Below are 26,199 nucleotides of genomic sequence, written 5' to 3' on the forward strand. Positions count from 1 at the left end.
ATATCATAATACAGAAATAAAGATGTCTGACTCATGCACATGAGGAATCTACACAAGAAAAGCCACGCCTTCGCTCTAGCTCAAAACGAGCTTAAACACCTATGTTAAGCTCTTGATGGGCTCACTTAAGAATTGGAAGAATCTTAAGTGAGCGCATCAAGCTTCTAACAAGCCCAACCTTAGGCTTCAGTTCTCGTTTACCTAACAACTTGAGCTCAAACTTCAGTCATTTATTAAAGGAGCAAGCTCAACCCAAGCTTTTAATGGGCCAAACATGAGCCTCTTGTAAGATGCTCAACTAGTTATCCACCCATATACACATGCATGTGAACATGCTTAAGATAATAAAATCAAAAGATAATGTAGTCCATATTTTTTCATTGAATAAAGCACAAATCATCGAGTTGTACAATACAAAGTCATGAACTAGATAGCCAACGTGATTCATTTTGGATCTTGAGTCTAATGAAGCAAGTTGAGAAACAATTCTGTGTTGTGTTTTAGTATTCCTTTATGTATTTTATTTGTTGCATTATTACCCCTTGTATTTGTATTTGTCCTTGTTTCGTTATTAGGGGTATTATTGTCACTAATCAATGCTGTAACAGTTTTAATATAAATGGGCAATACACCCCGTGTCTTCCCACATTGGGAATTGTGGTCTTCCCAGCCCCAACACCTCTTTCTTCCTTCTCAGGTGGTTGTGCTTTGGATAAACAGCAAAGGACACCACAAGTTCACAATAGCAACAGCAAGAACAGTATGGTTTCCTTTCCACATATTTGGCAAGAGCACCATAACATCAGCATGTGTTTTGCATATGCAAAATTTCCAGAACTAAATTCATGAAATTTAATTCTCCTCAATTATTAAAGTTATCCACTTCCAAGAGACCCTGTGCTTAAAGTACCCTAGTTGTGACACCACAACTAATGTGAAGATTTTGATATGGCAGTCCACAATGACCATGTGTTCACTGTTGTCACAAGAAATAGATATGTTTCCATTTTTGCTGATAACTATAAGCATATTCTTCAATAACATAAGTTCTACCCAGTAACCGCATTTAATTGCCTATCAAATTATAAAAGTAGAACTTATTATTGTTCTTTCAGTCAGAGACTCAGAAATATCTGATGTGTTAAAATATGATGTATATATATATATATATATAGATTATGACACATACACATATATATTAACATATATATGTCTATGTGTCTATCTACATATATAAATATATATATTTATTTTGTAATACCCAATAGGGGTAAATCTGTCTTTTCACTTGTACACGCATATCCTAAAAGATATGCTTCTATTTTTCCTTTGCATTCTTTTTCCTTTTTCCTTTTTTTACTTTTTCTTTTTTTCCTTTTTTTTTATTTGAGAGGGGTCCACATAGAGTCGTTGGACCCCTCCAACGGTCATAAATATGACCGTTGGAGGGGCTCCAACAACTCTATGGGAGCCCCTCCTTGGGTCCCTTAGTGTGTATAAATAAGGGGCTTGGCCCCATGTATTCTTCAAGCTTCTTATGAAGCCTTTTATGAGTGAAATATATTTTTTCACCTTTTTGTGTGTTTGACCACTTTTGTGGTTTATTTTGCCCATTAGTGGCCTCTTGTGTATGTGTGTGCTTCCGTGCTTACTCTTGAAGATTTCGCCTCTCTCGTTTGGCACTTCATTACATGATGTACTTGTTTCTTTCTTTATAGGCAAACTGGGGAATAGCCACAGTTGGTATTTGAGTAATAAATAATGCAAAAGTCCACCTATGATGCATATGGTTTATTATGCTTGCGTTGAGAAGCAATTCTTCCCATTAATTCATTCTGCAGCACTAAAAGAGGGGAGCAATGATTTTTATAGCCACATAATGGGAACTTCTCCCTTCCCACCGGCAATATGGGATTAAAATTTAGTCCCAAAAGCAAAAAAGGTGAAGTCGTGACATTATTATCACACTATTAAAGTCATAAAACTGACTCTCAATTGAAAAGTATGATTCTACCACCTCTGTAACATCACAAGTTGCCATCTCGACGAGGCAAATCTCAGCAGCTTGAAGATCATTACTGCTAGACTTCTGAGTGATAAACCCACTAACAGTAGATCATCGAGTCATGGTTTTAAAAAACTTTCTAATATTGTACAAGCTTTTGTTAACTTTCCTATAGCTTGTTGACTATGAATTTAATGAGATTTTCCTCATATTTTCTCAAGAAAATAAGAGATTTTCCTTTGTCGACAGAATCCCAAGAATGAAACCATTGCTATGATCGTGCATACATAAATGCATACATTGGAACGGATGTATGTGTGCACATATGCATTTATTCATTTGTAGGTATAACTAAAGAAAGCCCTTAAGTATCAGATTTGATATCTGGTACAGCCTTCACAGGAAACAGGGAGAGAGAGAGAGAGAGAGAGAGAGATACGCAAAGGCTGGGGCGGCACAGCAATGCTCGACCTCCAAAACCCTAAACCTTATAAAAGTAAAGAAGTATACATATTACAAGTATGCCATTAATGAGATCCTATTTAACATGTGTTTCATATAATATGCGTATGGATCTGAATCCAGATCCATACGCATATGCAAACTGTATTCTAACACCCTCCCTCAAGTTGTACGTGATTTTGGAGCATGTACAACTTGCTCTTTAAGAGCCAAAATTGACGTCCTGTCAATCCCTTGGTAAACAGGTTTGCCACTTGATCTTCTGTACGAACATGACGTAGTTCTATTTCCTTCATCTCGACTTTCTGCCGTATGAAATGTTGATCAATCTCAATGTGCTTCGTTCTGCTATGCTGGATAGGATTACATGCAATGTTTATTGCGCTTTGATTGTCACATAAAAGAAATGATCGAATAATTGTCTCCCCAAGATCACTCAATAAGTGTCTAATCCATGTGGCTTCTGCCGTGCCTGCAGCCATCGATCTGTATTCAGCCTCTGTACTTGATCGTGTCACTGCCTTTTGTTTTCTGCTGCTCCAGGACACTAAATTGTGCCCAATATAAACACAATATCCAGAGACAGATAGTCTCTCATCTGGATCCCCTGCCCAATCTGTGTCTGTATAAGTAATGAGTGCATGGCCTCTATGCAGATTATCGTTCTTGCGATAAACAAGTTTGTCTCCTATAGTTCCTTTTAAATAGCGTAGAATGCGCTTCACAGCTTCCATATGACCTTCTGTTGGAGCATGCATAAACTGGGATACCTGATTGACAGCATAAACTATATCAGGTCTGGTAAAGGTCAAGTATTGTAACATCCCCATGAGACTTCTGTACGTTGTAGGGTTGACACAGAGATGACCATCTGCAGAGCTCAACCTTTGATGTAATACACTAGGAGTGCTGACTGGTTTGCAATTCGTCATCCCGGCTCTTTCCAGAAGGTCAAGAGTGTATTTTTGTTGCATGAGTGTCAATGTGTCTTGTTGTCTGTCAACTTCCACACCAAGAAAGTACCGCAACTCCCCTAAATCTTTCATCTTGAAAGTTTTCATTAAAAACTGTTTCACGTCTTGCACATGACTATCTGAGCTCCCAATGATCACAATGTCATCAACATATATAAGAAGTATAACAATGTCCGCCTTTTGGTAAATAAAGAGTGAGTGATCCAGAGAGCATCTTCTAAAACCATAACTCTAAATCTGCATAGAGAAACTTTCAAACCAGGAACGGGACGCTTGTTTCAACCCATACATAGATTTCCTTAGTTTGCACACCCAGACAATAGGATCCTTCTCGGCATAACCAGGTGGTTGCTCCATATACACTTCTTCCTTTAAAGTTCTATGCAAGAATGCATTTTTAACATCCATCTGGCTAAGGCTCCAACCTTGATCGACTGCTAGGGATATGATTATACGAATAGTACCCATTTTGACTACAGGACTAAAAGTTTCATCGTAGTCTTCACCATATTGTTGTGTGAATCCGCGAGCAACAAGTCGCGCCTTATATCTATCAATACTTCCTTCAGGCTTATATTTTATTTTATAAACCCATTTTGAGCCAACTACATTCTTTCCTTCTGGCCGAGGGACTATTTCCCAAGTCTAGCATTCATGAAGAGCTTCCATTTCTTCATTCATAGCTTTAGTCCAATGACGGAATTGAAGAGCTTGAATAAAACAAGTGGGTTCATCCTGTTTTGTGAGTTGAGACATAAACAACTGGAAATCAAGGGAGAAGGTCTCATAACTCACCCATCGTTGAATAGGATGCTTAATGCGTGATGACCTTTGAGCCGAATCATTGGCGATGCTTTTCTCCACATTCCTCGGCTCTGTATTTTTGTCTCGTCTAGTGTATATCTGTCCAGAGAAACGTTCTACTGGGGGTGGCTCAACTGGAGATAATTCACCATGCACTTGTGAGTCATTCAACTCCCTACTCAAGCCGAAGGAAGGACAATTTGTGTGACATGTTTCTCCTGTATTAGCAAAAAGATCTGCGCTCATCCATGGATCATATACTTCTAATTATCGAGGTGGCAACACTGCAGAGTCATTGACCTGAAAATTTTGTTCATCAAAAACATTTCTGGAAGTCCTAATATGTTTTGTAGTAGGGTCATAGCATCGATAACCTTTGTATTCATCTGCATACCCAACAAATCTGCACTTGACAGCCTTGTCCTGAAACTTATTTCGCAGAGATGAATCAATATGTACATAACATACACAACCAAAAACACGCAATTCATCGTAAGAGGGATGTTGCCCAAATAAAGTATAATAGGGAGATTTCCGATCCAAGAGTGCCATAGGAAGACGATTGATGATATGTGAAATGAAATGGGGATCCTCGAAACACGAGCTTAGATTAACAAGGGCAAGTGTCAAGAATGACACTAAAGCATAACCCTTAAAAAGGGTATAACTGGAAACAAAATAAAATAAAAATGTATTCTTTATTGATATGAAAAACCAATTGCTTAAGAAGCATTGGAATTGAAATACAAGAGGGGCTGCACCCCTTTATATACACAGCTGAAAGAGGACTCAATAGAGTTGTTGGGCACAGTCCAACAGCTCTATTTAGAGCTGTTGGAATGTGTCAGTCCAACGGCTCTATTAAGAGTTGTTGGACTCAGTCCAACAGCTCTATTGCTAGTCAAGTCTAGACAGGACTTGACTAGCAATAGTCATTCTAGTTCAAACTGAACTAGATGACATAAAGACAAAAAATAAAAATAAAGGAAAAAAATTACAGAAAATAAAGAAATGAAAAATGTATTTATATATATATATATATATAATAATATAATATTATTATATATACATATATGTACAGTTTTACATTTTAACACTCCCCCTCAAACTTACGGTACAATGAGCGAAAGTTTGTCTAAGAGAAAGTGAAATCGGGGAGCAGCGAGAGGCTTTGTAAAGAAGTCTGCTAACTGATATTCTAAAGTGACATATGGCAGATCAATTATCCCGTGTAGATATTCCTCTCTGACGTAGTGACAATCTATTTCGATGTGTTTGGTGCGTTCGTGGAATGTTCTGTTACTGGCAATGTAGATCGCACTTTTGTTGTCACAACACATTTGTGAAGCCTTTGTTGCTTCAGCTCCCATGTCAGCAAGCAGTCGTCGGAGCCAAACTACTTCCATGGTCGTGGTTGCCATGGCTCTGTATTCAGCTTCGGTGGATGAGAGAGATACCTTCTGCTGCTTTTTACACCTCCACGAGATTAATGATTCCCCTAAAAAGACACAAAAGCTAGTGGTTGAGTGTTTGTTATTAGGATCACCTCCTCAATCAGCATCAGTATATGCAATTAAATCAAGAGAAGAGGAGGAAGATAAGAAAAGACCTCGTGAAAGAGAGGACTTGATGTATCTGATAATACGCATGACTGCTCCCATATGAACAGAAGTAGGAGCATGTTGAAATTGACTTGCTGTATGAACAGCATGTGCTATATCTGGTCTGGTAATGGATAGATAGGAAAGTGCCCCGACAAGCTGTCTGTAAGGAGTAGGGTCTGCAAGAAGTTCTCCATCATCAATCTTCATTTTAACATTAACAACTTCTGGAGTGTCAACTTTCTTATCATCAGTAATACCAGACCTGAAAACAATATCAAAAGCAAATTTAGTCTGAGATAATAAATATCCTCTAGGAGAATAAGCAACTTCAATGCCTAAAAAATATCTCAACAAGCCCAAATCAGTCATTTCAAAATGAGATTTAAGAAGTGTTTTGATTGTTTCAACTCTCTGTTTATCGCTTCTGGTGATGATCATATTATCCACATAGAGAAGAAGCACAATGATCCCTGCATCAGAATTCTTAATAAACAAAGCAGTGTCAGTTAAACAGAATTGAAAACCAATATCAATCATAACACGACTAAACCTATCATACCAAGCTTTTGGTGCTTGTTTAAGTCCATAAAGAGTTTTTTCTAAGCGAAGGACTTTACCCTTAGGAATACTTAGACCAAGAGGGGGTTCCATATATACTTCTTCAACTAGCTTTCCATTTAAAAAAACATTTTTGACATCCATTTGAAAAATAGACCATTTTTTGATAGAAGCTAAGGCAATTAAGGTTCGGACAGTAGTCATACGAGCCACCGGAGCAAAGGTTTCTTCATAATCAATCTCATATTCTTGGGCATAACCTTTGGCTACTAAACGGGCTTTATATCTTTCAAGAGTACCATCACTCTTGGTTTTAATTTTATAAACCCATCGACATCCTATAGTTTTCTTCCCTGGAGGAAGATCTTGAATATTCCATGTAGAAGCCTTTTCAAGTGCATCTAATTCAGCTTTCATGGCTTCTATCCATTTGATATCATTTTTTGCTTGAAAATATGTGGATGGTTCTTCATACGAGTGAATTAATGCAATAACTGCCCTATATGTGGGTGAGAAAGACTCGTATGATACAAACTTTCCTGGAGGCCTCGAGATTCGGGATGATTGTCTAGTTGGAATATTAGAATATTTCTCAAGTACACATGGAGGATTAGACTCTTGTCGCCTGGAATATTGAATACTAGTATCTCTATGAACTTCTTCATTTTCAACATTAAGATCAATAATTCTTTGATCATCATCAAAGTTACAGTCAAGGTCATATTCATCAGATGTTGATGTTAGATCTAACAAAAAGGAGTACTCAGTGACGTCTTTTAATTTTCTAAAATCAAAGAAGCTCTCCTTTTCAAGAAAGGAAACATTTCTAGACACATAGTTTATTATTTTTGAAGTCAAAACATCTATAACTTTTCTGGTTTTCAGCATATCCTAAAAAGGCACAGGGAATCGCACGATGGGAAAGTTTATCATTTTTGTCAGTAAATATGAAACATTTGCACCCAAATATTCTTAGTCTAGAGTAGTCTGGAGAAATGTTCATAAGTTTTTCAATGGGAGTGATATTTTGTAACGAAGAAGATGGCATCCTATTAATGAGATAGGTGGCAGTTAAGGCAGCTTCTGCCCAAAAGTCTTTCGGGACTTGATTTGCTATTAATAAAGTCCTAGTGGTTTCTATAATATGACGATGTTTTCGTTCTGCCAGTCCATTTTGTTGAGGTGTATAAGGACAAGATCTTTGATGTGTGATGCCATGCAATTTAAGATAATTTTGAAAATCTGTAGATAAAAACTCTCCAAACATCTGAGTGTATTAATTCAAGTGGTCTTGAAGAGAAAAAGGTTATGTTCTGAAATGGTAATCTTTTCATTTTGCCGAGAATACAATCTTTACAATCAAATGATTCAGAGTTACAAAATTTCCCTAGATTTGGAAAATGTTGGATTTTGGCTATATGTGGGTGACCAAGTCTCTTATGTCACAGTTTCAACTCTATTTTTTGAATATTATAACAAAAAGCTTTCTTCGGCATTTCCAAGAAATCCATGTAATAGAGTCCTCCTTCTCTATGGCCTTCCCCAATCAGCTTGCCTGACTGGCAATCTTGTACCCAACAACCATGAGAAGAAAAAGAAATATTACACCCATAATCAAAAATTTGAGATACAGATAAAAGATTTAAATTTAATTTGGGAACATGTCTAATTTCTGGAATAAAAAAAAATTTTGTTTTATAAATTTTTTCAAAATTTCCTATTCCTTCTATTTCAAGAGAAGTCCCATCAACAGTAAAGACCTTTGACACACTTGTTTTATTTTTAACACATTTGGATAGACTTTGATTATTTGGGGTCATATGAAAAGATGCACCAGAGTCAAGAAGCCAAGAAATTTTACCTAGATCAGAAAAAGATGAGGCTGTTGCGCCGGTTGAAGCTTCAGATGAGGAAGAGGCACCTTTGATGAGAGGCTGAAGAATCTCCATTAGTTGGGCCAGGGAAACTGGTGCATCCTGATCTTTAGGCTCCGATTCAGCAATTGCAGCTCTTTTTTCTCTCAGCTCCTTAAGTTTGGGACATTGTGGCCTGTAGTGTCCCGGTTCATGACAGTGATGACAAATAACTTTCTTCTTATCATAGTCACCATTTTGTCGGTTAAAGTGATGAGGCCTATATGATCGAACATGATTCTCTGGTCTAGACACGGCTAAAACGGAATCATCTTCAATTTTTAAAGAACCTTTCCGAAGACGATTTTCTTCCATTGTTAACTCTTCAATAGTTTCAACAATAGAAGGAATTTTTCCCCGGTGAAGTAGGGCCGATTTAGTGGTTTCAAATTCCGGCCTTAATCCAGTGATAAACTGGTAAAAATGTTCAGCATCGAGTTGTTTCTGACGAAGCTCGATGTCTTCGGCACAATGCCACTTTGGTTCTAAAAGGGAAAGTTCTTCCCAAAGTTCGGACAACCCATTGTAATATTCACGAATAGTTTTGTCTCCTTGTGTCATCATTCGAACTTTTTCTTGGAGGTTGCACACGTGTGCAATATCTTTAAGGGAATACATATTCTTAAGGTATTCCCATGCCTTATCGGCATGATCAAATTTGGCAAGACGTGAGCATTTTTTAATGTCAACGCTATTAATAAGCCATGACATTATCTTCGCATGAGATATTCTCCATTCTTTCCATTTCTTCTCGTATGAGGCAATAGTCTTGATTTTCTCTTCTTCCGATAGAGGGACCTCTTTATCTCCCTCCTTTTTAGTAAGAGATAGCTTAGGTTCCGAATCGGAACCATCCACAATCCCCCATAAGCCTTTTCCCCATATATGGTGCTTCATGATTGAAGCCCATGTTACATAGTTCGTATCGCTTAGTTTCATAGGCATGATGGTGACTTTATCATTGTCATTCATCGATTACAATGAGAGAAAGAATAGGGATAGAAGAGAAACAAGAAGGAAAATGAAAAAGAAAGAAAAAAAAAAAACAATACAACAAGATGTGAAATCTTCTCCAATGAAATGATAAAACACTTCTCTTCAAGTGGCGAACACTTTTGCAAACGGGCATGGAAACTGAGGCAGCTTTTCCTCAAGATTTAGTACTTCCGCGGCTCTGATACCATGAAATGAAATGGGGATCTTCGAAACACGAGCTTAGATTAACAAGGGCAAGTGTCAAGAATGACACTAAAGCATAACCCTTAAAAAGGGTATAATTGGAAACAAAATAAAATAAAAATGTATTCTTTATTGATATGAAAAACCAATTGCTTAAGAAGCATTGGAATTGAAATACAAGAGGGGTTGCACCCCTTTATATACACAACTGAAAGAGGACTCAATAGAGCTGTTGGGACAGCTCTATTTAGAGCTGTTGGAATGTGTCAGTCCAACAGCTCTATTGCTAGTCAAGTCTGGACAGGACTTGACTAGCAACAGTCATTCTAGTTCAAACTGAACTAGATGACATAAAGACAAAAAATAAAAATAAAGGAAAAAAATTACAGAAAAGAAAGAAATGAAAAATGTATTTATATATATATATATAATAATATAATATTATTATATATACATATATGTACAGTTTTACATTTTAACAATATGAACAGATGTGTGAAAAACTTCTGTCCAGAGACTAACGGGCACATTGCTATCATGTAACATGCTCATCGCGCTCTCGACAATATGCCTGTGTTTCCTCTCCGCAACCCCATTTTGTAGAGGAGTACGAGGGCAAGAAACCTGTCGGCTTATTCTTTTATCTCAAAGAAAGGCAATAAACTTGTTCGACGAATACTCTCCTCCACCATCACATTGTAAATGCACAATATCACAAGCAAACTTTGTTTTGACCATCGAATGGAATTCCCGAAATATTTGAAAAACTTCATGCTTGTGTTTTAAGAAATATATCCAAGTATAACGGGAATAGGAATCAATAAAGACAACATAGTAACGACTGCCAAAAAGAGAAGGAATAGGTGCGGGTCCCCAAACATTGGAACAAATAATCTCAAATGGCTTTGAAGCTCTTTTATTGATAATATGAAAAGGAAGAACATGGCTTTTGCAGAGTTCGCATGAAGAACATTTATTATTATTATCAAAAAATGAACTTAAACTAGACTCTAGAAGGAGATCATCAGATACAAGATTTTCAACGAAACCTCGACTACAATGTCCCAAACGACTATGCCAAATATCTGGCTTATTACAATGAGATGAATAAAAAACTTCCAATGAAGGAAAAAAGAAAGACTCTGAAGGTGAAGACATTGAAGAATGCTTGGACGACTTCAACTGAAGGACTGGGACTGAGGGCGAAGACACTGGAGGAATCTCCTTGAAGACGTACATGTTTCCTCGTCGCTCCCCCTTAGCGAACGTCTCTTTCGTTCGTAGATCCTTAACATAAACAGAAGAGGGAGTAAATTCGACGGAAGAATTCATATCGTCAACAAGTTTAGCTACAAAAACAATGTTCTTTTTAATATTAGGAGCAAGAAGGACATTTGACAAATGAAGTGAGGACTTTGACATAGAGATATGTGCATTGCCAGTATGACTAATGGAGTGATAAGTTCCATCTCCCGTAACTATACTACCTTTTTCAAAATAAGGCAATAAGTGAGATAACTTACCCGCATTACCCGTAACATGTGTGGCGGCACCTGAATCAACATACCATTCGCCTTGTTCATTTTGCTTGATCGTCATCTGTGACAATGCTGATAACAAAAGTTGTTGCACATCTGTAGATGGCACTTTTGTGTCCACAGCAGTAGTTGATTTGTTTTCAATTTTGTTTAGTTTTTCTCTATTCTGTGGATTGAACCAACAATCAACTTTCACATGTCCTCTTTTGCTATATAAGAAACAAGTGGGCACTCTCCTCTGATTCCTTGTATTAAAAGCCCCTGAAATATTAGGTGTAGGTAAGATACCACGTCCTCCCTGCCCGAAACGTCTGTGGCCTCTGCCTCCTTGATACCCTCCATTCCCTCGTCCAAAACCTACAGAAGTGTCCATGGCCAAAACTGAATGAGGACGAGCTGACTCATTTCCTTCTGCCCTTTGCTTCATAATCATCTCATGCTGGAGAAGTTTCGCTTGGAGGTCGTCAAAAGTGGGCAAGTGAGGAAGGCATGATAAAGTTGTGGTAAACATGTCAAAATCAGGACCCAATCCATTGAGAAGTTGTTGAACTTTATCTTTATCTGCAATAGCACTTCCAACAATAGTCAATTGATCAGTAATACTCTTCAAGCGGCCTATGTATTCCATGACGGTCATGGAGCCTTTCTTCAAACTTTGAAATTCATTTTTTAAGTACATAACTCGGGCTTCTGATATCTGAGAGTATGTCTGAGACAACTTACTCCACAGATCTGCCTGTCGCAGTGCAATCATCTGAAAGAGTAACCAACACTTCTTGAGAGAGTGTTGACGTAATATAAGCAACCAAAGACTGATCCCGCTTCCTCCAAGCTGTATACTCTGGATTCTTAATGGAAATGGTAATTGTGTCACCCTTCTCATCCTTGGTTTCCTGCAAAATAAGCCGCGGTGGTATAGAAACTAAACCATCCAAATGTTCATCGAGATCCTGACTCCGTATAAAAGGAAGGATTTGCCTCTTCCAGGTCAAAAAATTAGAATGAGTAAGTTTTTCTGTAACGAGCTGACTCAAGAAATTGGCAGAGGGACCGGATGACGAAGAGAAATTCATAACAGTGAAACAGTGAATAAGTTCTGTACTACCAAAAGTGTTGCACAAAGAACACTGAAATAGCAATAAAGGAAAGAAAACTTGTGGAATCAGAGAAAACTGGTTTGTAATAAAAAGGGATTTGTCGGTTTGTGTTGAGTGCAGATGGAACCAACACAGGTCTGAAAACCAGTCGTTGGTGTTGAAGAGAAGATAAAATCAACACAGACGATGGAATGAAGAGGATAAACTTTCAGAATAGAGATGAGATTTCAGATTTCAGAAGAATGAAATTTGAGATAAAGAGAAACTGATCACGCTGAAGACCTGTTTACGCTGGGAGTTGTTCACGCTGAAGAATCACAGTCCACGCTAAAGAATCACGCCGAAGAACTGTTTACGCTGGGAGTTGTTCACGCTGAAGAATCACGATCTGGGTTTGCTATTCACGCTGAAGAATCACAGTCCACGCTGAAGAATCACGCTGAAGAATTGTTTACGCTGGGAGTTGTTCACGCTGGAGAATCACGAACTGGGGTTGTTGTTCAGAACTTCTTCACGCAATTAACCTAAGCTCTGATACCATATCAGATTTGATATCTGGTACAGCCTTCACAGGAAACAGGGAGAGAGAGAGAGAGAGACGCAAAGGCTGGGGCGGCACAGCAATGCTCGACCTCCAAAACCTTAAACCTTATAAAAGTAAAGAAGTATACATATTACAAGTATGCCATTAATGAGATCCTATTTAACATGTGTTTCATATAATATGCGTATGGATCTGGATCCAGATCCATACGCATATGCAAACTGTATTCTAACAGTAAGAAGTATAAAGTTTATAATTAACGTGTAGTACCAATACATAAATATATAGATCACCTAGCAGCACTGCAATCCATGTTACACACTATCCTTTAGCTTTTTGGTCATCCATCATATGTATAATTGCTTGGTTATGATATTATGCTGGGACTACTACTATATTTATCCAGTTTAGAAGCTTTAGCTAGTTCCTTCAGTCATATAAAGATGATGTATCTCCAGTTACAAAACTCAACTATTCCTAAAGTAAAGTATTTCATGATATATCCGTGTCTCTAGGAAACAATCATGTTATAGATTCTCAATATTTTTCTCTGGGTATTCATGTTATAGTTGTCGGGTGCCAAAATTCATATTGGCCGACTGTTTCTAGCAATAATGGTGTTTATTTGAACAACTAGCTGCAGCATACTATCAACTATCTGCCCTCTGTCTCTACTTTGTCAAATATATAGGCCAAACTTAAAAAGCTATAGCCACATTAGCACATAAAAGCGTGCAGTGGAAAAGGATGAGAGCATCATATGATCCAAAAAACAAAGAACTTACAGTAACTGAATAAGTCTAAGAATGCTTAATCTTAGAAAATACAAACATGACCCTTGAGCAACTTTAATCTACAGAGTCAAGGTTAAAAGACAATTCCTCATTCAAAGTCCAACACTAAGCAAGGGGACATGAATACACTGAATACAGAAGCATCAGATAGTCTCCACCATAATAGTGATCATTAACAAAGTGTGGTTTAAGTTTGGGGACCCTACAGCATTCAAATATAGACAAGCAAGAGTCTGGTTTTTTTCAGTACCATAAAATTCCACCCTAGATACTAATTCTTACCAGAGTGCAATTTTGCACGCCAACTGCAGTGAAAAAAAGAGACAAAAACATGCTAGCCTAAAAGAATGAGCAGTCTAGTACATCAATGAAGAGACTGTTGGTAAGAAATAAGACTGCACATTCTCCATGATATGATATCTCAAACCATTAGAAAAAAGAATAATTAAATAAAAGAATACATGGGAGGAAATGTGAGAAAAAAAGATTTGATTGTCGTAAGACTGTCCAGTACATTACAAAGGCCAATAATGATAAATTAATAGAAACATATTCAAGAAAAAGTGAGAGGTAATTTAAGATTAACATAAACCAAATTATAATAAAGAAGATGAATAGCAAACAGTCACAAGAATTCCAAGCTAAAGATATTTAAGGTGGCAAACAGAATTTTTCATATACTTTTGTGATTTTCTGAATATCATCTCGACCATAATCAGTCACATCACCAAAAATAATTTGTTCTGCACAACGACCACCATGTGCCACAACCATTTGCATTTTCATGTAGCCAAAGGTAGTATATCCTTGATCTATCATATCCTCCCTGGGATAAAAAAGTGACTCTGCTTTTTCCTGTTTCCAACATACGAAACAGATTCAGGAAAATGATAATTGTAGGATCGTGTGCACTAAAAAGGGCAAAAGGTTATTATATGAAGCATTATTCAATCAGAAGGCAGATGAATTAAACAAAATCAACACAATCTAGTAAATGATTCCTAATCAGGTGCTACGCTTGCAAAAATAACACTAGGTTATGAATACATACCTGGCCACCAGGAAGCAACTGAGAAGAGGCATGCCAATCATACCTCGGAAAAAGGTGAGCTAACAGTATATGGCCAGCTTCATGAACCGCTAGCAATTTCTTCTTGTCAAAGGAAACCTGTTTCAATTAACCAGATCCATATCAATTAAATAGCAGTGGAAATGAAAGGAACAACCAGGATGTGAATAATGACAAGTAAAATCGTACACTTTCTTCACACTTTTGCTGCTCTTCCTCTGTAAGCAACACCCCTTTTCCCTCAAGCAACTGCTTATCAAGAACATCGACGATATCTTGTTGGGAAATCACAGAATGCCCTTTCCTTACCTGGAATCAACAACAAGAATATGAATACTGAACTGCAAGAAGAGTAAAACCACCACATGGAGACCCCATGATAATATTAAGGCACTCTGGAGCAACTTGGAATTAACAATGATTGCAGCTTTCTTCTCAAAAAACAGTAATTACAGTTTCATTATCAAGAGAACATTTAAACAAGCAGTTCAAATGAGAATCATCTGAGCCATTGCTCTCATTCGTCGCCCTTCAACAACAAGATCTGAAAATGTCCTCCATGATGACCTGTAATATGAGGTGCAAGTGGAACAACCTCCTATTTATAACCCATACACACATATAAGAATCTCACACACTTTGCAGTATGATCATATGATTTTCAGAGACTTTGGATAGGCTTTTCATGGTTTCTCATTATAAAGAGGGTTACACCTCTCATCAAGAATCCATTCAAGTGGTAAAGAAATTTTAGTTGCATATTCCAAGCCCAAAGAGTTTGCTGATTAAAAACATATCGTGAATCGTGTGCCTTAGAAAATTTTGGTTTTTGGAACGTTTGAACTTTGATCCACATTGTCCTCAATAGATTGAAATGGAGGGAGAAAATTTCCAGGATTCTGGAGCATGAAGATAGAAATGTGTTTAGTCTTGATCATAGTCACCAATATAGCCGATATTTTGAAAATATTGTGATCTTATCGGCAATTTCAAGGTTGCCGATAATATCAGGAATATATCGCGATATTTTAAAAATATCGGCAAATAGAAAAAATTGCGATATTTTTGCAATATTTTCTGTTTTTTTTTAAATAAGTTTGCATTTCCTATTTTTTGTTTCTTTTATATTTTAAAACCTTTAAAACATGTTTCTTTGTATTTTTGAAAGAAAAATAATACAAAACTTATTATTTTCTTAGGTTTTTTGTTGTTATTTATATTTTTTCAGTTTTTTAAACTCACGAGATTTATCAACTTTTGAAAATCATTCCGAGAAATACCCTCGCTGAGAAATTACCTTTAACGATAGAGGTGACTATGGTCTTGATTAATGCAAAAACTTCAAGCATACTCATGAAAAAAGCATGCATGCCCACAAAAGATATTCAGCTCAAAAGTTTGACATTAACATGAGCATAAGAGTCTTCTATACCTCCAAAGTCTCGAAGAAAATGTTTCATTTAAAAGCAAAAGAAAAATAGTTTCATTTTGGGGAATACTTAAGCAATAGATTACATCATCTCAATGTTTCCTCACACTATAAGTAACAATGATTGTGCATCCTTCACTACTACCTCTTATCAGTTCCGAACTGGGTCTCAGATCGGCTTCTTGCAGCTCGGTGACTCGGACGAGTCAACTCGGTGACTCGGGCGAGTCAAGGTTTTACATCTATTAGTAAAAAATAATAATAAATATATAAATTTTAATGTTACACTATAAAAAATAAATAATTTAAAGTCTGAAACCAATTACAAGCATTAAAAAGCAACTTTTTTGTTGACTATTATTCATATTTAGCTAATTTCAACATCTAAAATGTAAGATTATAGCTATAACAAAACAATAAAAAATAAAAAAGAGGCTAAAGATTAAGGAAAAAATTGTCTATATGTGCATTTATACCAGGGTTACCGGAAGCGCCAGAGGGAGTGGGGAAGTGTGTTTCAAAAGTGCGAAACGTCGTGCTTCCGAAACATGCTGGGAAGCGTACAAAAAAATAGAAAGCACGCTTCCCAGTGCATTTATACCAGAGTTACCGAAAGCGTCATAGGGAGTGGGGAAGCGTGTTCCCCAAAAATGTGTTTCGGAAGCATGAAACGTCGCGCTTCCGAAACGTGCTAGGAAGCGCAAAAAAAAATGGGAAGCGTGCTTCCCTCCTTTTTTCATTTTTTTTTGTATTTTAATTTTAATTTTAATTTTTATTTTATTCTCTTTTTTCGCTTCCCCTCGCTTCTGATTCGCTTCCAAGACGATTCTTGGTTCACTTCTAAGTCGTCCCACGCTTCCCGCTTCTTAAATTTTTGAAAGTGCCTTCCGCTTCTCAAATCGCTTTCCGCTCCCACTTCCTCGACTAGCAACTCTGATTTATACTAAAAAAAGCAACCTTTAGAATGCTAAACACAAATAGAAAGTATATCCTTCAGCAGAAAACCCATTGGGAGTAGCAGGCTGGGGTGGTCTGCAACATCAGTAGTGTCGTTTGTGCAGCCTACTCCTTCACCAGAAACCATCGGCAGCAGCAGCCCTGCCTCTCAATCATGGAATTATGAGAGAGAAAGAGAGATGATCTCAGTGTCTCCTTCGCTAGCTCACCATTGCCAGAAAATCCACCGGAAATCACAACACCGCTGACGGTGTAGCAGAGTGATGATGAGAGAGGGGGGAGGCGAAGAGCCAAAATAAAAGAGGTGGATGTCGAATAAGGGGTGGGGCTTCGAACCATACTCTTTTTCTTTTTTCACTTTTTACATTTTTAAGAACTGGCCGAATCATATAGGGAATGTGACTCAGTCTGTTGAAATATGTTTTAGTTTTAGTGTTTCTTTTTGCCGATACAAGTCCCTTTTTTTTACCAAACTCGGCCGAGTTGCTCTTGACCTGTGAATCAGCTGAGTTTTTTCTTAAATTGGAGCGATTATTGGCTGATACCGAGTTCACATGATTTTTTGCATCACCCATAGCCCGATTCGATACGACTCGGCCAAGTCACAAGTCGTATCGCCGAGTTTTCGAACCAAGCTTATCAGATTAAAAGCATGAGTTCAAGCAACACTCAGTAGGCATGGTAGACCAATTTTCTGACGATCATGCTCCTACTAGCTCTATGCATATCCCATTTTGAATTTCTAAAGCAGGAAGATCCATGTATCTGCTTCCTCTAATATCCTAATTCCCTGTCCCCAGCTTGCTAGTTAATTTGATTTCTTTAAGCTCATTAACTAAGAACCTTAAACGTTCTGTAACCTTTAATCCTACCTGGTATTTCTTACAGGAATGAAGGACTAGAAAAACCTCTAGACATGGGAAAGACGGAAAAGGACTATATTCCCCTTATTTTCAAATCTTGTTACTCTCTATTCCAATCCAAAAGTAGGTTTACGTTGTGGCACCCTATGCCACAGGGACACACCACTTGGGGGCAAATCGTGTGTCGACACGACACAACACGGATTCAAACATGGGACACGGTGTGATTCATGTAGGTCACGATCCGACACAGTGTCCGACATGGTAAAAATATGCTTATAAATATATGTTTTTATTTTAATGGATAATATATATAATTGTATGGCCATGACCCCAAATTCTAATTTTTTAAAATTGCCATATTGTACCAAGCAAATCTGAATTGTATCCCATACCTGCATCCGCATCCATGTGACATAAGTGTCACCTTTAATTAGGGCACTTTTCCTCGTTATTGTGTGTTTCTTAGTCATTACTCCTTTGGTTAACAGCAAACAATGTCATAAAATCATTTTGTGTTGGCAATTCGAAAAGTTCACAGCACCTTTTGGGTTAACTCAACAAGGGTAACAATAATTCAACGTAGATCAAATTGATGTGGGCAAGACATGTAGTTCAGCATTTGAAATATCCATGAAGAGGACAGTCAGAAACATCTGTTTGAAAACATAGAATAACATAACAAAGAGTTACATAAGCACATCACAAGCATAAACAATCAGAAAATAAGACCTGGGAGGTCATGCATATGCATGTAAAAAGGACGTGCATAAATATAAAGGTGCAGGTAAGATGCTCATAAAGTTTACTGAAAGTGATATACATAATGCAAAGGATAGGTTTTATTGATGAGAGTACAATTGAAACATACCGACATTATTGCTGCCTCATTCACAAGGTTCCGCATGTCAGCTCCAGAGTAACCAACAGTCCGAAACACAAGCTGGAAGATACATTAGTTAAAGAAAAATGTGAGAACAATTACCGCAAGAAGCAATAATGCACAAAAGATATATGGCTTAGGTAAACAGACACCTTCAATGACTTGCTAGAAGCATTATATGTGTTTACAATATAGAATATTGTTTCATAGGACACCTAAAAACTTTCAACAGATATTCTGTCTAGAACACCTATCCGCAATAGGTAAAGCTGCAAATTCCTGTTCAAAACTTCTATACAAATACTGATATCATTGGACTGAACACTAAAAAGACAGATAAAGCTTCAGATAAGCATGGTTAGAAAATTAATTATCACAATAAAAAAGAGTAACTTCATACCAAGTGAAGACATCTGAGAAGAAATATAGTCGTTCAAATTATCACAATAAATTACACTTGTATCAATCAGTGACCAACAAATGAATAGCATAATAGCCACCCACAGGCAATTCAAATTAACCTCTTGCTTTCATATACTAAGCAATCCTGACAATAAAAGTCAATAACCAACGTAGAAAGAATGGCTCAATTTGCAGGCATTGGCTGCAGGCAATCACCTTCTCAAAGTCCACATCTTCAGAAAACTTCTTTCCAGCACTATGCACACCGAAAATTTGTACCCGCTGTTTTGCATCTGGCATCCCAATGTAAAGTCGACGATCTATTCGCCCTGGACGAATAAAGTCTGGATCCAGTTGATCAGGCTGATTTGTTGCACAAATAAAAATTACAGCTTGTCTGAGAGAGAATCTATCAATGCCAGTTTTCTCTTTCCTGCCAAAAATACCAATATCAGTTCATTTCATTTGCAAACAGATAATATTTCAAAGGATTCAGTGGTAACCACCCATTTTACAGGTTGGCTCTACCTTTGGTATGAGAAAGGGTAGTCCATCTGTATGACAATAAATTCAGTGACGGGCTAATGGTAACTTGAGAACTTCCAAAATTGTTACTTAGAGGAGATTTAATTTTAGCCGATCATTGAAAACACTAAAGAGAAGTCAATCTGGATGATGAATAAATACGGATATGGATTTATGATAACTTGAGAACTTCTCAGAATCATTACTGAGATATAATTTGACCTGATCTTCATATTAGCAAAAGATGTCATTGAAAACTCTAATAGTAGAGTAAAATCTTTATCAACTAAAGAGATTTCTAAATTCTTGAAACTTAACCAAAAAAATTAACCCAAAGAATCAGGACTTTTTTACCAGTTCTTCAACAGAATGCAGTGCATCTACTATCATTCATGTTTCTGGAGTGACCTGCTCTATTTTCCAAAAAGGATCGCAATGTCGAAAATAAATGTTTCTTTCTGAGATATTACTGATAAAAACATATATATCATAACAAAATCAGAATAGCTTTATTTAAACAAAAGCATCAAAAAAATCTGAAATGCTGAAAAATTTGTGTTTTTTTTAATACTCTAATATTGCCACTGTGAATAAGATAAATGCAATTTTTGGATTCAAAGAAAGGATGGACTATAGATGCATGGTAGAATTGATACAAACAAATTTATCAGGAAAATAAAGTCAGTATTTCACAAAAAATTGTCTGAAAATTCAAAACACTTCACCTTATGAAGTTCCCTATTTTGACAAACATGAAAGAAAAAAGCAAATGAGAAATTTTGACATAATGAATGCCAAACATAGAAAATTCCAAGCATGCACTAACTATGTTAAACTTTCCAAGTAATATTTGTTCATATAAACTTGCATACAATCCAAAAAAAATCCTTACATGTAGTGACAACACTAGATAGGTGAACCACATTTAAACCCTACAAAACAAACCGTGACAATAGTGACAAATAGAATATATAAAAAAGAATACTTACTCCCCATCAAGTTGGGAAAGCAATGCTTCAAAAGTAGCACGTCTTCGTGGATCCTTTCTTGCATGCGGACCAGCAATAGCATCAATTTCATCAATAAAGACAAAAGAGGGAGACTGAACAGGTAAAAACAAACAATTAAAATGTCAAACTAAATCATCAATAAGTACAAATATAGGCTCAACGAGCATAGTGTTAAATAATGTAACATAATTTAATATGTAATCTCATAGTTTTAGTTTACTTTTAAGTTTAGTTAGGATTAGGTTAGTTTATTTAACTAGGTTAGGTTTCTTTTGCTTTTTTAGTTTATTTTTGGACTTATTTGGCTTTATGCTTTTTTGACCAAAGTCAAAAAGCATAAAGTAGAGAGAGCTGTTGGACTCCCAACAGCTCTATTTAGAGCCGTTGGGAGCCCAACACTCCCTCATTCCCTCTCTCCCTTGTATTATAAATATGGGGTGTTACCCCCTTGTAACTTATACTTTTGTAAATCCCCCTTTTGGGACCCAAGATATTGAAGTTGATATTTTTTTATGTATGTGAATTTGTATCCGTGCCTTTGTGCACTTGTGAGAGTTCTCCTTTTATGCCTTTGTGCACACTTTGTGTTTCTAGTATTGAGTTTATACACAAAATCTCTTTTTATAGAGATTTTCACACGGTATCAGAGCAAGGTTGCTTGGGAAGGAAAATCTCGTGATTCTTCACAATATCGAGTGCCTCGAAAAGTGTGCCTTCAATTTTTTCGAGATTGGCGTGAAGACTTTGTTAAATTATGTAATCATGTAATCTAATATATATTTTATATATATAAGGTAATACATATACATATATATAATATATGTTTATGTATCTACCTATTATATATATATATATAATATATATATTTATTTCACCTTAGCCGTAGGAGTATACTCATCATTTTACACATATTCTTTTTGGAATATGTATGTATTTTTTCCCTTTCTTTTTTCTCTTTTTTTATTCCTTTTTTTTTTCCTTTTGGCACATGGAGGGGCCCACCCAACATGATCGTTGGGCACTTCCAACTGTTATAATTATAACCGTTGGAGGGGGTCCCAACGATCATATTGAGAGCCCCTCCATGGCTTCCCTTTGTGTATAAATAGGGGTATTCCCCCTTTGTGTTCTCAAGGCTTTGAGTCAAAGCCCAAGTGCTCAATAAAGTGATTCCAATATTTTTATGCCATTGTGCATTTGTGAGATTTTGTGAGTTGTGCTTTTGTGCACAAGTGTTCTAAAGTGTTCTTATTGTGCATGTGTGCCAAGTTTATTATCAAGAATATTAAGGTCTTGATCTTAGTATCTTGTTGAAGATACTTTTACATGGTATCAGAGCCTAGTTGAAGAAGGAAAATCGTGCATCTCTTCATTTTTGAAGTACCTCGAAAAACATGCCTTCAAGCTATTAGAGTTTGAAGTGGATCATCTTCTTCGGGCAATATTTTAGAAGCCTCTTTTATCAAGAAAGACTTGAAAATCTTTTGAGGTAAGTGTTATTTTTTATCCTCTATCCTCTCTAATGGGTGAAAAAGACTCTCACTTCTCCCTTGGTTTTAAACTTAGTGGTTCAAACTATCATGTTTGGGCCAGCAATATGGAAGCCCATATCAAAGGAAAGGGTCTTTGGGGGTACGTTCAAGGCTCAATACCGGAACTCGAACCCAAACTTACAATCATTGAAAAATGGGATATTAAGATTCTTGAGGGAGAAGATAGACAAAAAGCCCTAGAAGATTATTCAAAAAAGCATGATGAGTGGGAAATGAAGAACTTCAAGATCTTGTCTTGGATTTTTTCGTCTGTATAAACCAAGATCAACGCCAACATCATTAAGTTCAAAAAAGCCTCCGAAGCTTGGTTGTATCTTAAAAAAATGTATACTTCAAAGGATTTATCATACAAGTATTACCTCCAAAAGAAGGCATTGACCCTTCAACAAAACGATTTGTCTATTCGAGAATATTTTGCTGAACTATCATCTATTTGGGACGAGCTTGCTATGCTCGAACCAAAATGGAGCGGAGAAGCAATTGAGTTAAGACACAAACAAGTAGAGGAAGATCGATTCTTCAATTTTCTAAATGGTCTTACACCCGAATTTGAGCAAATTCGGTCATCTCTTTTATCCGCCTTCACATCTCCCTCTATCGAAGATGTAATCACTAAGCTAAGTGGTGAGGAAACCCGTATGGGGATTAGTAAGAATAATCCTAGCATCCTTGCTACACCTTCTTCTCAAAATGATTATGAAGAGGTTAATGATGTGTCAAGACCCGGGCATAATATGAAGGCCTACAAACCTCCTCATTTTAAAAATCAAGGTCAAGGAGGAAATGATCGATATGGCAAAAGAGACTATAGCAAGCCACTTTTCTAAAGAACCTGGGCATATCAAACCTATTTGCCCCAAATGGAAGAAAATACTTGCCGCGGCTATGGCATCCCAACCAGAGGAACGACCTTCTTCATCAAATGAGCCTTTTTCCCTTCAACAAATTATGGATGCTCTACAACCTCTTCTCAAAGGAGGCATTTCTGGAGCCGCTATGTCATCCTCCTCATCTCTTGGTAAGACATCTTGGCTCCTTGATTCTGGCGCATCATTTCACATGACTCCAAGTGCTTGTTCTCTTTCCGATTTTTCTAAAAATTCTCTTCCATCTTTTGTCTCAACAGCGGATGGAACACCTCTTGAAATTAAATGAATGGGCAATTTTGAAAAACAAGACTTCTTTATTCCAAAAATTTGTCTTATACCAAAACTAAACTTAAATTTACTTTCGGTTTCTCAACTCTCGGACTATGGTTGTGATATAAAATTCTCTTCTAATAAATGTTGGGTATAGGATCGTCAGTCCGGGAAGTTGATTGGGGAAGGCTCTAGGAGAGGAGATCTCTACTATGTTGATTTTCTCCAAATTCTCAAGAACCAATTTTGTAATGTTGCTTAAAACAAATATATTCATGCATGGCATAAGAGATTGGGGCATCCCAATATTGTTAAAATCTCTTATTTGCCTTTTATTAAGCATCTTTGTAATAAAAAATTTGTCTGTAATGAATGTATTCTTGGGAAATGAAAAGCCTACATTTTACTCAAAGATCCATGTTTACAACAAAATCTTTTGAAATTGTTCACTCCGATGTATGGGGTCCGGCTCCAGTGATATCTAAAGGAGGTTTCTCATACTATGTTATCTTTGTGGACGATTTCACTAGATTTAATTGGATATATTTTCTTAAACATAAACATGAAGTTTTTTCGATTTTTAAAACATTTCATATGATGGTTTTAAATCAATTCAATGGAAGTTTAAAAATTCTTAGAACCGACTCCAGTGGCGAATATTTTTCCAATGAATTCAAAAGTTATCTTGAAAGTCATGGTATTCTCCATTAAAAATCTTGTCCAAAAACCCCACAACAAAATGGGTTGGCTGAACGAAAACATAGGCATATCATTGAAACAACTAGAACCTTGCTCATTTCACAGAATATTCTGAAAAGACTTTGGGCTGAGGTAGCCCTTACATCGGTCTATCTCATAAATAGACTCCCATCAAAAATTTTGAACAAGGTTTCCCCATTTGAAAAATTGTACAAAAAAGAACCTGATTATAGCAGGTTAAGGGTTTTTGGATGCAAATGTTTTGTCCTTACTGATAAAAATGACAAACTCTCCTCCAAGGCCATTCCTTGTGCCTTTCTTGGTTATTCTGAAACTCAAAAGGGTTTTCGGTGTTATGATATTAAAAATGATAAACTATATGTTTCCAGAAATGTAAGATTTTTAGAAAATCTAAGTGGTTTCGAAAAATTTGAATCTAATGACGAGAATGTAAACTATTCTTTATTGTTTGATTTGTTAACTAAAGGTGATGAAACCAGTGATGATGAGTTCAATCAGAATGACTCAAGTGATAATGAAATCAGTCTTGTGTCCTCTTCATTTCATCAACATATCAACGAGGAACCGCATAGAGATCCCATAACCTACACTCATAGAGATAGAAATACTTTCAGAAGTGCCCTCAAAAGATATGATGATGTTAGTGGAACTGCTCCTCAAAGTGAGGAAAACCTTCGTAGGACCGAAAGACATAGAAAAGCCCCTTCTAGGTTCATCTCATATGAGTCTTTTTCACCTAAACATAGAGTCTGTCTAAGCGTCATTCATTCTTACATAGAACCTAGAAACTTCGAGGAAGCACGGAAATGTCCTGAATGGATAGTCGCAATGGATAATGAGCTCGAAGCTCTAAGAAGAGCCAAGACATAGGAATTTCAAGACCTTCCTAAAGGTAAGAAAGCAATAGGGTTAGATGGGTGTTTAAGGTTGAGACTAAGAGTGATGGGTTCTACGAGAGATACAAGGCTCGTTTAGTTGCTAAAGGATATAGTCAAGAATATGAGATTGATTATGAAGAAACCTTTGCCCCGGTAGCTCGAATGGTCGTTGTCAGATGTCTTATAACCGTTGCCTCGATCAACAAGTGGAACATCTATCAAATGGATGTTAAGAATGCATTTCTAAACGAAGATCTAAATGAAGAAGTATATATGGATGCTCCTTCTGGAATAAAGTCTCCAAAAGGAAAAGTGATTCGCCTTCGAAAAGCACTTTATGGTTTGAAACAAGCCCCCAAGGCTTGGTATGATAGGTTTAACTACGTAATGTTAGAAAATGGTTTTTTATCCTGTTTTACTGATACTGCTTTGTTTGTTAGAAAATCCAATACAGGGATTGTTATTTTACTTCTATACGTGGATGACATGCTTATAACCGGAAGCGATTCTAAAGGAATTAAAAGCATAAAAACAATTTTAAAGGATAGGTTTGAAATGTCTGACTTTCTAACTTATTTTTTTGGTATTAAAGTAGCATACTCTCATAAAGGGTATTTTTTGTCTCAAACTAAGCTTACATCTGAGATTATTGACAGGTCAAGTATTACAGATGATAAGGTTTGTAAAACTCTTGCTATAGTAGGAGCTAAAATGAAGATTGATGATGGTGTTCTTCTCTCCGATCCTACTCCCTATAGACAGCTTGTAGGATCGTTGATGTATCTGAGTATTACCAGACCAGATATCTCTCATGCAGTGCATACTGCAAGTCAGTTCCAGCATGCACCAACATCCGTCCACATGAGTGTTATCTTACGAGTCGTAAGATACATTAAGGGTACTGTAAATAAAGAAGTATTGATATCATCTTCGTCTGTTTTAAAATTAATTGCTTATACTAACTCTGATTAGGGAGGTGACCCAAATAACTGTCACCCTACCACTGGTTTTTGTGTATTTTTGGGTGATTCACTGATGCCGTGGAGATGTAAGAAACAACAAAAAGTTTCTCTATCTTCAATCGAAGCTGAATATCGTGCCATGACAACTACTACCATGAAAATTGTATGGATTCATCAGCTTCTAGAATACATGGGAATCACATTAGAAGGACCCACTAAGTTATGTTGTGACAACAAGAGTGCAATTTATATTGCCAAAAATCATACCTTCCACGAGCGGACTAAGCACATTGAAATGGACTGTCACTATGTTCGTGAAGCCTACCTGAAAGGAGTC

At 36.7% G+C, this 26,199-nt stretch overlaps 1 protein-coding gene across 1 annotated transcript in view; it reads right to left on the reverse strand.

Annotated features, from left to right (window-relative positions):
• Positions 1-26,199, reverse strand: part of FTSH12 (FTSH protease 12) — a 65,699-nt gene that overhangs the window by 9,629 nt on the left and 29,871 nt on the right. The window contains exons 10-15 of the mRNA XM_089988441.1: positions 20,590-20,702; positions 19,292-19,508; positions 18,662-18,733; positions 14,731-14,850; positions 14,524-14,640; positions 14,154-14,327 (exon numbers count right to left, since the gene is read on the reverse strand). Of these exons, the coding sequence (XP_089844567.1) occupies positions 14,154-14,327; positions 14,524-14,640; positions 14,731-14,850; positions 18,662-18,733; positions 19,292-19,508; positions 20,590-20,702 (813 nt within the window). The remainder of the gene's footprint in view (positions 1-14,153; positions 14,328-14,523; positions 14,641-14,730; positions 14,851-18,661; positions 18,734-19,291; positions 19,509-20,589; positions 20,703-26,199) is intronic.

Source organism: Nuphar pumila, chromosome 15, assembly GCF_984573655.1.
Source record: "Nuphar pumila chromosome 15, dmNupPumi1.hap1.1, whole genome shotgun sequence".
Taxonomy (NCBI): Eukaryota; Viridiplantae; Streptophyta; class Magnoliopsida; order Nymphaeales; family Nymphaeaceae; genus Nuphar; species Nuphar pumila.